General features: G+C 41.8%; 1 protein-coding gene across 1 annotated transcript; it reads right to left on the bottom strand.

The window, feature by feature from the left end:
• Positions 1-9,801: 9,801 nt before the first annotated feature.
• On the bottom strand, positions 9,802-10,991 carry LOC308338887 (glyceraldehyde-3-phosphate dehydrogenase-like). The gene is given in 3 exon segments (XM_080797191.1): positions 9,802-10,370; positions 10,374-10,382; positions 10,386-10,991. Coding segments are annotated over 3 exon segments (996 nt in total). The 5' UTR covers positions 10,977-10,991; the 3' UTR covers positions 9,802-9,974.
• Between the last annotated feature and the right edge of the window lie 5,502 nt (positions 10,992-16,493).

Raw genomic sequence — 16,493 nt, 5'->3', positions numbered from 1 at the left:
AAGGTTACTGATTCACAGGCGAATAAATAGGGAGCCATCCAACCAAATGACTCACTGGCTCACACAGTTCATGAAGAGTGACACCAAAACCAGAACCCGTGGCTTCTGAAATTAGTCCAATGCCCCTTACCTAATGTAAACAGTACATTTGATTTTGTGTGACAGTGCCAAAGATAGCCAAGCCCTCATTCCCAACAACTCTAAATGTGTTTTTTGTGTTATGTAGCAAAGGGGAATTAAGGTTGCTGATGAATGAGGCTGTTCATCAGTTGACCTTAAAATTGAAAGATCATTGGATTATATTGGTGGGCCCAATGTAATGACAGAATCTTTAATGTGGAAGAGGGAGGTGGGAGAGAGGGTCAGAGGGATGCCACTTGAGAAAACTTAACCCTACACTGCTGGAGATGAGGGAGATGCCATGTATCAAGGAACCAGGGGCAGCCTCTAGAAGCTCATAAGGGTAGAACATAAATTTTCCTATAGAACATCCTGAAGGAGCACAGCCCTGCCCTTACCTGAATTTTAGTCCAGTGAGACCCAGTTTGGACTTCTGACCCTGAAACCATTAGATTATAACATCGCATTGTTTTAGCCACTAAGTTTTTGGCAATTTGTGATAACAACAAATAGAAAAACAATACAGTGTCTAGGTGTAACTAGTGTTTCCCAAGGTCCTACCAACTGAGGAAGGACCAATGGGTCCTAACATGTAAGCATGTGTTGTGTTCAATTCTTTCTCTAAACTTATGGGAGAAGGAGTTTCAGCCTTCAGACCCCATTTTTTCTACCCTGTTACTATTGGTGGTTCTTTGCTTCATGAAGGCACATCCTCTACACCCACCTCCTGCACTTGAGCCAAACCATTCTATTCCTCTGTACACTTAGATACCACACTGACCACCTTGGTCCAACTTAGGCACTGGAGTCCTTGACGTCCCCAAGGAGAGTGCTGTTTCACCAAGTCTTCCATTCGCTAGAGTTCAGTCCCTTCTCCCTAAGCCTCTCATCCAGCCCCCCATGGACAAATGTTCAAGAACAAATCTACATGGCAAATACCATCTGATTTAGGATGCCCTGATTTCTGACCCCAGAAACATTTCTAATGATCAAGCATATGCCCCTGAGCCCGTGTTCATCTGAATAGGTTTGCTGGGGGATCTTTCCATTCTTCATGGGGCTAAGAAATCTCAAGTCCAGATGGACACCTTTAGAGATTAATTTAAGAAAGGTAGGAAAACCAGTAGGGAGTGGGTCTGTTTTAGTTTATATTCCCTGCAAACCAACTATGTGACAGGCATTTTACCAGACACTTTATGTAATCATGTCATTCATTTCCCAGTTCAGGGATCTGAAGTTCAGAGTTAACTCTTCCCCAAACCCACAGCCAGGAAGTAGAGTGTCTGGAATGTCAGGCACAGGGAGGCTGGACCCCGTGTGTACAGAGACTTCATCCATACCAGCTGCTCTGAGAAAATATGTCATAGCTGGAATGGGGAGTGGGCGCTATCTTAGCAGCTTTCCCCTGCCCAACCTGGGTGATGGACATGGATCTCCTCCAGAGTATGGTTTGACCATGGAGGGAGGGAAGAGAGCTGAAGGCAGCACCATCCGCAGGGGCTCAGGGTAGGCAGCTGACATTAACCAGCAAGGGGAAAAAAAATCCATTTTTAAAACAACAGAAGAAAAATTAAACTTGCTGCTCCATCATTTCATATAAAAAATCAAGGATGAAAATAAACATGGTTCCAAGTTATTTTATTCTGAATTTATTTTTAATGCCAATGACAACAAAATAGCTCTTTTATGAGTCATTTTACAAAACAGAAAACATGATTTCCTGAAATGGCATTTTACAGAAGCTTAAAGGAAACTACTATTTGACATGAGAAAGATGGAATGCAGCTAACTCTGTTCACCTGGTGGGGGAGGGGGGGTCTTCTGCCACCCTACTCCCTAGAATACCCTTCCTCTCTTTAGCTACCTCCCCATTCCTCCTACAAATGTCACTTATGCTGTTATTTCCTCAGAGACTTCTTCTCTGGTCACCTCTCCCTTTTTTTAAATTTAAATTCAATTAATTAACATATAGTGTTTCATTAGTTTCAGAGGTAGAGTTCAGTGACTCATCAGTTGCATATAACACCCAGTGCTCATTACACCAAGTGCCCTCCTTAATGCTCATCATCCTTTCCCCTTCCCCCAACCCACCTCCCCTCCTGAAACCCTCAGTTTGCTCCCTAGAGTTAAGAGTCTCTTATGGTTTGTCTCTCCCTCTGTCTCTATTTCATTTTTCCTTCCCTTCCCTTATATTTCTGTTTTGTTTCTTAAATTCCACATGAGTGAAATCATAATTGTCTTTTGCCGACTGACTTATTTCACTTAGCATAATACCTCTAGTTCCATCCACATCATTGCAAATGGCAAGATTTCATTTTTTATGGCTGAGTAGTATTCCATTGCATATATATATATATATATATATATATATATATATATATATATACCACATCTTCTTTATCCATTCATTTGTTGATGGACATCTCAGCTCCTTCCATAGTTTGGTATTGCAGACACTTCTGTTATGAATTTTGATGGTCACTCCCTCATTTTATTTTTTTTTTAAGATTTTATTTATTTATTTGACAGGCAGAGATCACAAGTAAGCAGAGAGGCTGGCGGGGGTGGGGGGAAGCAGGCTCCCTCCCAAGCAGAAAGCCCGATGTGGGGCTAAATCCCAGAACCTTGGGATCATGACCTGAGCAGAAGGCAGAGACTTTAACCCACTGAGCCACCCAGGAGCCCCCACTCCCTCATTTTAAATAATGTCTCCCCCATTACATGCTCTCAAAGAACATGGTACTATTTCTTCATTGCATTTCCTGAAATTATGATAATTGTTCTGTGTTTATGTGCCAGGCGCTTAGACATGGGAGGTGCAGATCCAGACAACCCTACTCTCTTAGAGCATAGAGTCTAACTGGGGTAGAGGGATAGTTTCAGTGTCTCTCTCCATCAATTATACTGAGACGTGCAGAATTCCAGAAAACAAATGGACTTCAGGCAAGAACCATGACAGCAGAGAGCAGAGGACATAACTAGTCATGCTTACACATTGAACACACACATAAATATATGTCTCCTTTATGAGATATTGTCTGTCCTGTTTGGCACATATTAGAAGCTCATTAAATGATTATTAAAACACTTAATGGAATGGAAAGTAGCCACTTACAACATGTGGGCTAGTGAGGTAGTTAATGCCTGTGGCTCCTGGTTCAAAGCTGAATGTGCAAGCCTACAAGATAAACATTTCAATAATTATCACTAATAATCCCACAACGTGCATGCCAACTCTCATCTTTGAGGTGGATTCCAAATCTAATAAGTCACTTGCCATCTTTAACTTAATTGTTCTGTCACCTGGGTTCTGCCCTGTTGACACCATCTCCTTGAAGAAATGTGCCTAATGTGACATGAGCTTTTGCTGATGTTCTTCTTAGTCTTTGGATGGTACTTCTAATAATCTTCTTCAGTTCATTTCTAAGACGCTGATCCTCCTCAGGCTTCTCTCTCTGTTTCCTGCCCAAGGCCCAATATTTACAGAGCAAGAAGACAAAGCTCAGATGCCATCTAGATGGGAGTTCATTTATTTATTTTGTTGAATAAGTACTCGTACAGCAAAGAGTAAGTTCCAGGCACTACTCTAGATGTTTTGTTAAATAATAATTCAATTATGGTTAATAACTTTCACAACTCAAGAATAAGACATGACTGGAAGCAGAATTCCAGACTCATGTCCAAGAAATGGGATGCAAATGGATGATGTTAACAGGACTTGCACTGCCCCATAAACTCCTACAGCACCTCTTCTCTTGAGATATAGCCAGTTGTCCGAATCACTAAATACCATTGTGAGAAGCCCCGGTCACTTCTACCCAGAGTGCCATCTCTCAGCCCCTCCCTCCAGGTACTGGTCCCTACCATATTCATCTGTAATGTGCCAATATCATCCCAGGCACATGTCCCAAGCTCCTCCAGCTCTCCAAAACAGTGCCGTCTTCCTCCTGCCTGCTCCATCTAATATGTTCCTGTAGATACGTTCAACTTGGCCACAGTTCTCAGCATCTTCCTCTTCAACTGCCTAGCCTGTCAGTTCCAAGCCTTCTAGTCTGTCTTGGCAGTCTGCTCTTTCTGCCCACACCATCTTTCTGTCCCCTTACACCTAGATGATTGTGAGAGTCTCCCTGCTGCTCTCTTTGCTTTAGATCCCCTCTCACTTCTCTAAATATATACTTTCCTAGATATTAGAGACTCTATATACTTCACTGGATGTTCTATATACTTTACTAGATGTTCTAGATACTTTCCTTCACACCTCTTCTAAATGATCTCATGGAAAATGGAAATCAGATCATGGCACTCCTCTTTGTAAAATTCTTCAATGTCTTCTTTAAAAGAAAAACAAAAGAAGATTTTATTTATTTATTTGACAGAGAGAGAGACAATGAGAGAGGAAAAACAAGCAGGGGGAGTGGGAGAGGGAGAAGCAGGCTTCCTACTGAGCAGAGAACCTGATGCAGAGCTCCATCCCAGGACCCTGGGTCATGACCTAAGCCGAAGGCAGATGCTTAATGACTAAGCCAGCTGGGAACCCCTTTTCAATGACTTCTTATCTTCAGAATACAACAAGGAAGTGTTTATCTGGAAGGAGCAAGATAAATATGCTGACAAGTCTAACCTTACCTTTGCTGTTTGTGTCTTCATACTTGTGTTCCACAAGCATCCCAAGTTGTAGTTCTCCAACACTCCCTCATCTTTGCAGTCCCCTCTGCCTCTACATAGGCAATTCTTTCTTCATAGAATCTGCCTCCCAGCTCCCTTCTGTTAACCACTCTTCCCCTGACCACCAGCTGAGAGGATGGCAGCTAAGTATATAAGCCAGTCTACCTGGATTCAAATCTCAACCCCCATACCTGTAGGGTGACCTCACACTACTGCTTTTCTATGCCTCAGTTTCCCCATCTACAAAATAAGGATGATGGTATGCTTACATATATTAGCTTTTCTTGTCCTCACAATAACTCTGTGAGGTAAACATATGGTAACCCATGGCAAGCACTGTGAGTTTTTATTATGATCAACTCCTGCACATTACCAGCTTTCTCCACAAACCCCTTATGCATATCTTTTATTTGTTCATTCACCAAACAACTTGTCTATTTTCAGTCACTCACCACACTGCAAGTTCCTTGAGAGCAGGGACTGGGCTTTATCCATCCCACCAACATCTAGCATAGAACACGGCAAGGACCAGAAGCTCAGTGGAGCTTTGCAGTCCTAACAAATAATGCCAGTTTTCAGCTGTGTTCTCACATAAAGAACCTGATACAGAGTGGCCAGAACATAACATTTATGTTATGCAGTGTATGTTATATACTATATTTAGAATATATATTATGTTATGAGGGACCTTCAACCACACTGGTAGAAAAGAGCAAGGGAAGGAGTAGTTTTAAGAAGAGGATTATACTTTATGTCCACAGGCAATAGATACAACCAAGCCTGAAATAGACAACTTCTGCTTGCAAAATCTGTAGCATGATTTTAAGCATTTCCTTGTCAAAGTATTGACAGAAAAATGAAAAATATGTATCTTATGCATGTCCAGAAAAGTTGGATGGTGATAGCTCCATGGAATCCTCATTTAAAAAATGAAGAATTCATTGAGGGCTTAGAAAATTATGACTAGGCAAAAGGTAGAGCTGCTAAAACCTCTTACAGGTGCAAAAGATAATACTATAAGATGCTCTTAACTATAGGAAAAAACTGAAGGTTGCTGGAGGCAAATTAGTTAGAGGGGGAAAGAGTAATTGGGTAAAGAGAATTAAGGAGGGCACTTGATGTAATGAGCACTGGGTGTTATAAGTAACTGACAGATCACTGAACTCTACCCTGAAACTAATAATACATTATATGTTAATTAACTTGAATTTAAATTAAAAAAATAAAAAGAGAGATGATCACCATTTTCCAGCACGTTGGAATCATCACAATTTGCTGAAATGTTTTAGGAAATAAAAGAATTGAATGATACAATTTCTAAATGCAAAGCCTCTATGTAATTATATATATACACCATGCATATATTCTGCAATGACACTTGCATATTCCTGTTTGCATTGTTTACACAAAGGCATGTTTCTTTTACTTTATGAAAGAAGAATTTTTCAGGTAATTGTCTCCACCCATGCTTGTTGCCTCAACAGCTCCAGTAAGAATCTAAGCTCTTTTATTCATCTCTGAATAAGGGGTGATGCACACGGCTTAGAGTCGGGAAGTCTGAGCTCCAATATGGTCGGTCACTGCATTCAAGCTGCATGATTAACAGGTCTCTTAACTTAGCTGAGTCTCGAGCTTCCTTATCTGTAAAATTAAAAATAGCATCTACATCACAAGTCAGGTTCTGAGGTTTGAATGAGGTAATGAGTGCTAAATTTTTGGAGACTGTGAAACACTATGGATGTATAATGGGAACCCACTTAACATTGTTCAGGCAAAGTAATGGATAATCCCAGGGTTTCTATAAAATCACCATGAGCATATCTTTGGCTTTGGAGTTGGACAGGCTTGGATTCCTTTCCAGATTTCCTAAATATCTTTAACCACAGTGACTTCAGCTTCCTAGAGAATGACCTTCAGTTTCCTGTAGAATAATCATACCAGTGTCATAGCATTTACTGAGTATTTATAACATTGGATGCATTATGTAGACAATCTCATTTGATCATCATTGCAGTTCATCTTCTTTACCCGCAAAGTCAGCACCTTCACTTCCACCTCATTCCTTAAATTCCATAACCAGACATTCTTCCCTTTGCCAAACCTGTTTCTTCTCTAATTCCTATTGAAATACAAATACTTTATACATGAATGTATTAGTCAGGAGTTCTGCAAAATCAGACAGAGAGATGGATAATAAGAAATGGGCTCACATGGTTACAGGGCCTAAAAAAAAAAAAAAAAAGTCCCAAAATGTGCTTTGAGCAAGACAGAGATCCAAGGGAATGAAAGTGTATTTCCAGACTGAATCCAAAGGCCTGAGAAGCAGGAAAGCATATGGCTTCAGTTCCGGTTTGAAAGCTGGAAGTCTTGAGATCCAAGAAGAGACAATGTTTCAGTCCAAGTCCAAAGGCTAGAAAGACTAATATCCCACCTCAAACAGTTAAGCAAAAAGATTTCCTTCTTACTCAGCCTTTCTTCTCTTCTAGTCAAGTCTTCAAATGATTAGATGAGGCCCAATCACTTTGGGAAGAACAGTCTGCTTTACTCAATCTACTGATCCCATTTTAATCTCCTGCAGAAACATTCTCATAGATACACCCAGAAAGATGTTTAGCCAAATGTCTGGGTACTCCATGCCTCAGTCAAACTGACATATATAATGAACTATCCTAATGAGGGTCTATGAGAGTTCCATCACAACATAAGCTGAATAGTGTTCTCTGACCCTTCCTTGAAGATTTCCATTAGGAGGTAGAATTATCTGAGAAATAGGAGGATTTTGGAAGGTGTTCCATCAAGAGACAGGTGGGTCTTAGTGTGGGAGGAAAAAGCAGAGAATACCAAGTACCAAATTAGCTTCACAGATTTTCAGAAATATGACTAAACCTGTCTTATATATATTGTCAGGTTTTATTTTTCCTTTAGTCATCCATTAATATATTTACATATTCACTTTTCAACTAATGTTTACTGAAGGCATAATGTGGTCTAGGTATTATGTGGGTGTAAGGGCCAAACAATCAATTGAGGTATGAAGTTTGCTCTCAAAGTACACTAGAAGCTAAAACCATGTTTTCAAATTTCTTCTAAATGATATGCCGGTGAAACCCTAGACATATTGGTTTGGAATTTGCCTTAAGTCTTATGTAGTTCAAACACACCACCAGCAACACCACCATCTCCACCAAGGACTTCTGACTTCTAGACCTACCTACTTAGACTGTGATCACTCAACCACCGAGTTAACATTCCTGTTTTTCAGTTTAATTCCGAGTGGGAAAAAAATGCCTATTTCAGCTTTTATCTACTTAGTCCTATTTATATCACACAAATCAACACAAAACAGTCAATAATTCCATAGATGCATATCGTGTTACTGTCTTCTTAGCCCAGTTTGGTCACCATAAGGATGAGATGACAACGGCATTTAATGATCATTTCTTAAATTCCTATTCCATGCCATGCCCTTTTATAATTAGCTTCCTGTTATTCTCACAACCTACAAAAGCTAAAGCGAAGTGTCCATTGTCCATATAAGTAGACCAAAATTTAGACACAAAGAAGAGTTTGCTCAATGTTCCCAAGATAGTGAGGAGCCAAGTTGGGTTTTGAAGCCATTTCTGTGTGACCCCTCGTTCATTCTTCACCTGCCACACTAGGTAGCTTTGCTGAAAAGGAGCCAGCAAAGACAAAATTTAAAGTAAAAGTGCCCTGTACATACTCAGTTGCCTTGCTAGCTACATGAAGAATGTGTTTGAGTGTGAGAAGCCCTTCTTGTTGGACCCTTGAACTTAGAGAGTGAATTATTTGGGAGAAAGTATGTAAAATGCTTTTCTCCCTCACAAGTTCATTTATTGCTGAAATTTTGTTTTCACTACACAAATACTTGCAAACACTATCATGGTTTCTTTTGTTCACAAAGAGAAATGATAGACTGAAAATTCTTGGCAACTCCAACCCTTATTCTGCAGGGACTTTCCTAATTAAGTCAGTTGAACAGACTTTTAGAAGATTGTCTTAGCTTTGCCGAAATATCCATGTCTTCAGATTTTAAATGTTAAATAAATTATACTAAGGCTCAGCAATTCCTCATGGTTAACTTTGGGATGCATGAAGGCCTGGGGCCAATCCAGTGTCAGTGAGATTACTGCCCTGAATCTATGTGGTAGCCTCTGGTGACTACAGGTACGTAACTGACTTTTCTTTTTTTTTTTTTAAACTTTATTTTTTCAGTGTTCCAAGATTCATCATTTATGCACTACACCCAGTGCTCCATGCAATATGTGCCCTCCATAATACCCACCACCAGACTCACCCAACCCGCCACCCCTATCCCCTCCAAATCCCTCAGTTTGTTTCTCAGAGTCCACAGTCTCTCACGGTTCATCTATCCCTCCGACTTCCCCCAACTTCCTTCTCCTCTCCTTCTCCCAATGTCCTCTGTGCTATTCCTTATGCTCCACAAGTAAGTGAAACCATATGATAATTGGCTCTCTCTGCTTGACTTATTTCACTCAGCATAATCTCCTCCAGTCCCATCCATGTTGATACAAAAGTTGGGTATTCATCATTTCTGATGGAGGCATAATATTCCATTGTATATATGGATAATATCTTCTTTATCCATTTGTCTGTTGAAGGGCATCTTGGCTCCTTCCACAGTTTGGCGACTGTGGCCATTGCTGCTATGGACACTGGGGTACAGATGGCCCTTCATTTCACTACATCTGTATCTTTGGGGTAAATACCCAGTAGTGCAATCACAGGGTCATAGGGTAGCTCTTTTTTTTTTAAATTTCTTAAGGAATTTCCATACTGTTTTCCAAAGTGGCTACACCAACTTGCATTCCCACCAACAGTGTGAGAGGGTTCCCCCTTCTCCATATCCTCTCCAACACTTGTTGTTTGCTGTCTTGTTAATTTTGGCCATTCTAACTTGTGTAAGGTGGTATCTCAATGTGGTTTTTTTTTTTTTTTTTTTTTGGCTGGGTAGAGTATACTTTATTGATGGTACATGACAAGGTAGGGCTCCCCAAGCCCCTCCCCTTCTTCAGGGGGTCTGGGATGGAAATAGTGGAGGTTGGGAGATTCTCAGTGTTTTGGGAGATAAGTTGGGGCAGGGATTCCCCAGCAGCTGAGGGCCTCTCTCTTCCTCTTGCTCTGTCTGGGGCTGGTGGTCCAGGGGGCTCTTACTCCTTGGAGGCCATGTGGACCATAAGGTCCACCACCCAGTTGCTGTAGCCAAATTCATTGTCATACCAGGAAATGAGCTTGACAAAGTGGTCATTGAGAGCAATGCCAGCCCCAGCATCAAAGGTAGAGGAATGGGTGTCACTATTGAAGTCGCAGGAGACAACCTGGTCCTCAGTGTACCCCAGGATGCCCTTGAGGGGGCCCTCTGATGCCCGCTTCACCACCTTCTTGATGTCATCATATTTGGCAGCTTCCTCCAGGCAGCAGGTCAGATCCACGGCAGACATGTTGGGGATGGGGACACAGAAGGCCATGCCAGTGAGCTTCCCATTCAGCCCAAGGATGACCTTGCCTACAGCCTTGGCTGCACCAGTGGAAGCAGGGATGATGTTCTAAGCAGCCCCTCAGCCATCACGCCACAGCTTCCCAGAAGGGCCGTCCATAGTCTTCTGGGTGGCAGTGATGGCTTGGACAGTGGTCATGAGTCCTTCCATGATGCCGAAGTTGTCATGGATGACCTTGGCCAGAGGAGCCAAGCAGTTGGTGGTACAGGAGGCATTGCTGACAATCTTGAGGGAGTTGTCATACTTCTCATGGTTCACACGCATCACGAACATGGGGGCATCAGCAGAAGGAGTGGAGATGATTACCCTCTTGGCCCCATCCTTCAAGTGAGCCCCAGCCTTCTCCATGGTGGTGAAGACCCCAGTGGACTCCACAACATACTCAGCACCAGCATCACCCCATTTGATGTTGGCAGGATCTCGCTCCTGCAAGATGGAGATGGACTTCCCATTGATGACAAGCTTCCCATTCTCAGCCTTGACTGTGCCGTGAAATTTGCCGTGGGTAGAATCATACTGGAACATGTAGACCATGTAGTTGAGATCAATGAAAGGGTCATTGATGGCAACAATATCCACTTTGCCAGAGTTAAAAGCAGCCCTGGTGACCAGGTGCCCAATATGGCCAAATCCATTCACTCCGACCTTCACCATCGTGTCTCAGGCACACGGCTGGCACTGCACCTGAAGATGCAGCTGTCTGTCGAATGGGGAAGAGCAGAGAGCTCTCAATGTGGTTTTGATGGCTAGTGGATGAGCATTTTTTCATGTATCTGTTAGCCATTTGCATGTCTTCATTGGAGAAGTGTCTGTTCATGTCTTCTGCCCATTTTTTGATGTGGTTATCTGTTTTTTGAGTGTTGAGTTTGAGGAGTTCTTTATAGATCTTGGATATCAGCCCTTTGTCTATAGTGTCGTTTATGAATATCTTCTCCCATTCCGTGGGTTGTCTCCTTGTTTTGTTGACTGTTTCCTTTGCTGTGCAGAAAAAAAAAAAAAAATTATTTCTTTTCAGTGTTCCAGAGTTCATTGTTTATGCACCACACCCAGTGCCCTATGCAATACATGCCCTCCATAATACCCACCACCAGGCTCACCCAACCCCCAAGCCCCCTCCCCTCCAAAACCCTCAGTTTGTTTCTCAGAGTCCACAGTCTCTCATGGTTCATCTCCAGAAGCTTTTGATCTTGATGAAGTCCCAAAAGTTCATTTTTGTTTTTGTTTCCTTTGCGTTTGTAGACATGTCTTGAAAGAAGTTGCTGTGGCCGATGTCAAAGAGGTTACTGCCTATGTTCTCCTCTAGGGTTTTGATAGATTCCTTCCTCACGTTGAGGTCTTTTATCAACTTTAAGTTTATCTTTGTGTATGGTGTAAGAAAATGGTCGAGTTTCATTCTTCTACACATAGCTGTCCAATTTTCCAGCCCCATTTATTGAAGAGACTGTCTTTTTACCACTGTATAATTTTTTCTGCTTTGTTGAAGATTCTTTGACCATAAAGTTGAGGGTCCATATCTGGGCCCTCTACTCTGTTCCACTGGTCTATGTGTCTGTTTTTGTGTAGGTACCATGCTGTCTTGGTGATCACAGCTTTGTAGTAAAGCTTAAAATAAGGCAAAATGATGCCCCCAGTTTTGTTTTTCTTTTTCAACCTTTCCTTAGCAATCTGGGGGTCTCTTCTGGTTCCATACAAATTTTAGGATTGTTTTTTCCATCACTTGGGAAAATGCTGGTGGAAACTGATTTTTCTTGAATGGGATTTAATATTTCTTTTGCAATCACATGTGTCTGGAATCATTCACTTGTGGCAGGAAATGTGTCATAGTTTGGGAGATGATAGGAGGGTTTGCAAGCCATAGCTAACATTTCTCAGTAGTTCCAGGCAAATAAGATGTCAAGGACACATACTTTGCCCTTCTTCCTCAGTTTATCCTACACTGTAACACAGGTTTTCAGACTCTGACGTACATGAGAGTCACCAGGAAAGTTTGTTTAGAATGCACAGCACTATACCTAAAACTCAGAGATTCTAATCAGAGGATGGGTCCCTGGAATCTGCATTTTTAACAAGTGTCCCAAGGACTCAGAGAAAACACTATAAAATCAATCATAGGGGAAATTTGCCTTAACTTGTTCCCCAGAAAATAGAGCTTAAAGCATTAATGGTTGGCCACTTGACAAGAAAATTTTATCCTAGGGAAGCTGGAATGAAGGCACATGGGAATATGACAGGTTAGGAGGGAGACCCAGTGTGATAAGTGACACTGAGCTAGCTGAGCATTTTTTATCATGCCCAAGTAAGTGTTCCTTCCCTCTATCACATGGTACTATCTTCCTAGGGCTCTCAAAAACTATTGAGTCCCAGACAGTCCTTTTTGGGGAATGAAAGGGAAGAGCTTATCTGCCAGCTTACATTTCCCAATATTCCCTAGGCATTTTAACTCTGTGTGCTTCCATTTGGGTTCTGCATAGGTTTAAGTGAGCACCGCAGTACCTCATGCTTCAGTGGCAAGTAAGGTGCTCAGCACTGGAGGTAAGAGGCTCAAGTAATGAATACCAGACTGGGTGCTGGTATTCATTTTGTGAAGTAGATGTGGAATAGGTGTGGCAGAGGTGGCTGATTAAGCTCATGTAGAATATGACTGTAGCCAGAGCTGGGTCCTGACAGATGGCCAAAAGGACCTGTGGTGGCACATAAAAGCCATCTGATACAGAGTCCATGGTCAACTTCTTCCTTACTCCGTCTACCAGGGGAAGAATGTCTATGGACTAGGACAAAATGAAGTCCTCAGAGACAGCCAGGGGGAATGAACTCTGTGGGCTATCAAATTAAACTCAGAGCTGGAAACTCTCCTCTTCTCACCACATGCATCTCCATTTTGGACAAGATGGACTGGAAAACCACATGCCTGGAAAGTGGCCCTGGACCAGACTGGGAGGGAGATGGAAAAGAGCCTTGAGTATGTGACTTGGGGGAAGGATTTCATTCCTTATTCTTATCTCTTACTTCTGTTGCAATAAGATTCAGAATGCCCTGCAGGGTCAGCAGGGGCATAAATAGAAGCAGGCATGGGCAGGACATGGAGTTTAGTCTGGGAGGAAAAGCATAGTAAGTAGAGGTTTCAAGTCAGTCAGGTGTGAGTTAGGGCAAGCCTGGATCCAAAGACTATCTAGTTTGATAATACTAAACTCTCAGAGAGTCAATCTCCTTCTTTTTATAGGGATGATGTCCACCTTGAGAAGCTGTACCAGTGCTTACCCAAAACAGCATATATGTAGTACTTGGGGATATACAGGTATCCAACCAGTGTGAGTGAACATATTCTTCACTTCGTCTTGTCCAAGGTGTAGTCTAGTGGTGTTAATGTAAGCTGAAGTCCCACACTCAGTCCCACCTGGTTGGATAGAAGTTAAATGGAATTTGGGAATCTTGCACAATCAACAAAAGAAGTTTTATTGCACTGTATTTGTGCTGTTGGTGTTTATGCTGATGTGGCAACTGTAGGGTCCTGGAGGATAGTTCAGTGATGGTTTCCCCACATCCCCCATAACCAAGAACAAAGACTAGAGGAGCTGGTACACCAAGACAGGGCAGTCTTTCTGTTGAAAGGCCTAGAAGACTTGAATACATTATCTCAAGTACTAATTAAAGAGAAATTACAACTGCTAGTACTACACAGGATCTCTGGCCACCTGCGTTTAAAGCCATGGACTCCTCACTACAACACATGACCATGATCTATCATATTTGCAGTCCTGAAAAACCTCAGATCATGTATTTAAACCAAATTATAAAAACTTTGTTTCAGTGAGGATAAATGGGGTTTGGAACAGGTCATGCAAGTTCTTGAAATAATGGTGTTTTAAAGTTATAAATGTATATCTCTACATTAGTTTCCTAGGGGTGTTACAACATGTACCACAAACTAGGTGGCTTACAACCACATATATGTCTTCTCTTTCAGTTCTGGAGGTCAGAAGTCTTCCATCAGGGTGTCAGTAAGACTTTGCTCCCTCCAAAACCTATAGCATAAGATCCTTCCTTCCTTCTGCCAGTTTCTACTGGCCCAGGCTTCCTTGGCTTTTGGCCACATCACTCAGATTGTTCTTTTCATCTTCATATGGTCATCTTCTCCCAGTGCATGGCTGAGTCTTAACATGGCATTCTCCTTTCTGTGTGTCTATCCTCTTGTTACAAGAACACCAGTCATATTGGCTAGGAACACCTAAAGGAACCCATCTTAAATTGGTTGCATCTACAAAGAACCCATTTCTAAAAAAGCTTTCATTCTGATATACTTGGGTTATAATTACAACATATCTCTTTAAGGAGGACACAGTTCAACCCCCATCAGGCTCTAAAATCAAAACATCACTGAACAAATCCATTCTTTAATTATATCTAACCTTCACTCCTGAGTCTTTTCTCCCATCCACACCATCAGAATCACTATCACATTGTTTCTTATACATGCTCATCCCTTTCACACCCATTGCTACAATAGACCAGGCTCAAGAAGAACCAAATAAAGCAGCAGCCTTGCAACCCAACAGCTTCCTTGATACCCCATAACTGGTTCTACTTCCCAACTGAAATTCTAGTACATATACACTCACAGGCCTATTATGAAAACCCTATCCCCTAATCGATTATAGTATATTCAATCCATATTGAGCAATTGCTCAGTACATAAAGACATGCCTTCATCTAAAACCTAGTACTAACCCTGTGGAAACTTAGTATTCAAGTTATTTGGCATCAAACCTATTTAACACTTTATTTTCTTTTTCCTCTTGCTAAACTACAAGGCTGCATAAGTACTATTTGAGGTGCCAGAACAGAGCTTAAACAGCACAGATCAAGCCCAGGCTGCATGGAGTCTGTATCATTGAGAACCTACTCTGTGCCCAGGGATCTTCACTATGGCAGATTCCAAAAGGGACAAACCCTACTGTCGAGGAACACCCTCTTTGTTCTGTCTCTAAATAACTATAGAATTCTTTCATTCCTACAATCTTCTTCTTAGGATCATATTTGGAATAGACTGAATGTTTGTGTCCCCTCAAAATTCATATGTTGAAATCCTACCCTCCACCCCAGTGCAATAGTACAAGTAGATGGCTCCTTTGGGATGTGATTAGGACAAGAATAGGTCATGTGGGTGAGAGGAACCAGGAATGAATCAGTGCTCTTGTAAGAGTCACTAGAGGGCTTGCACCCTCTCTCTGCTGTGAGAATACAGCAAGAAGCTGGCAGTCTACAACTGAAAGACAGCTCTCACCAGACCCTAACCATGCCGGAGCCCTGATCTAGGACTCCCAGCCTCCCAGAATGTGAGGAATAAGTTTCTGTTGTTGATAAGCACCCCCAGTCTATGGCACTTTGTTACAGTAGCCCAAACTAACAAAGACATTAGTCTTCCCCTGGCTCCTATAAAATACTTTTAGTATTTTTGATGTATGATCATTAAGGAACCATGTTTCTACTGTTCCTTAGAAAACCCCTAAGTCATAGAAGGTTCCCAGCACAGGGATGGCAGCATGGACTGTATAACTCCAGCCTTAAAATGATCCAAGTCACAGGACTGCCAGCTTCACAACTGTTTACAGTGGACTCAGCCCCTAATTTTCACTTCATTGAGCTTCTGTGTCCCCCTTTTAAAGAAACATTACTGACGGGGGCAAGTGGCTTGAGGGTTAGAGACCCAGGTTTGTCCTTGACAGGTTTCCCAACTGCAGGACCCAGGCAACACTTGTAATTTAACAGCTTTGAATCTCCAAAAATTATGCTGAGTGGTAGGTGCATTACAGACTAAGATATAAATGAAGAAAACGTTCAGAAAAGCAGGGTGCCTGGGTGGCTCTGTCAGTTAAGCATCCAGTTCTTGATTTTGGCTCAGGTCATGATCTCAGGGTCCTGGGATAGAGCCCTGCATGAGGATCCACACTCAGCAGGGTGTCTGCTTAAAGATTCTCTACCTCTGACCCTCCCCCTGATCTCTCTTGCTTTCTCTAAAATAAATATTTTTTTTCTTTTTAAAAGGGAAAAGAATCTAAAAATTGCAATTATCCTACTTATGACAGCTATGGTTATTCCTATTTGTCTTAAAGGCAGAAAAGCAATTTTAGTTTCCTTCTCCTTCCTTCTAGAAAAGAAAAAAAAATTAAGAAA

The sequence above is a fragment of the Martes martes genome (genome assembly GCF_963455335.1).
Source record: "Martes martes genome assembly, chromosome: 2".
NCBI classification, from domain to species: Eukaryota; Metazoa; Chordata; class Mammalia; order Carnivora; family Mustelidae; genus Martes; species Martes martes.
Note: the sequence above shows the minus strand (reverse complement) of the source record. Positions and strands in the feature narration are given on the sequence as shown.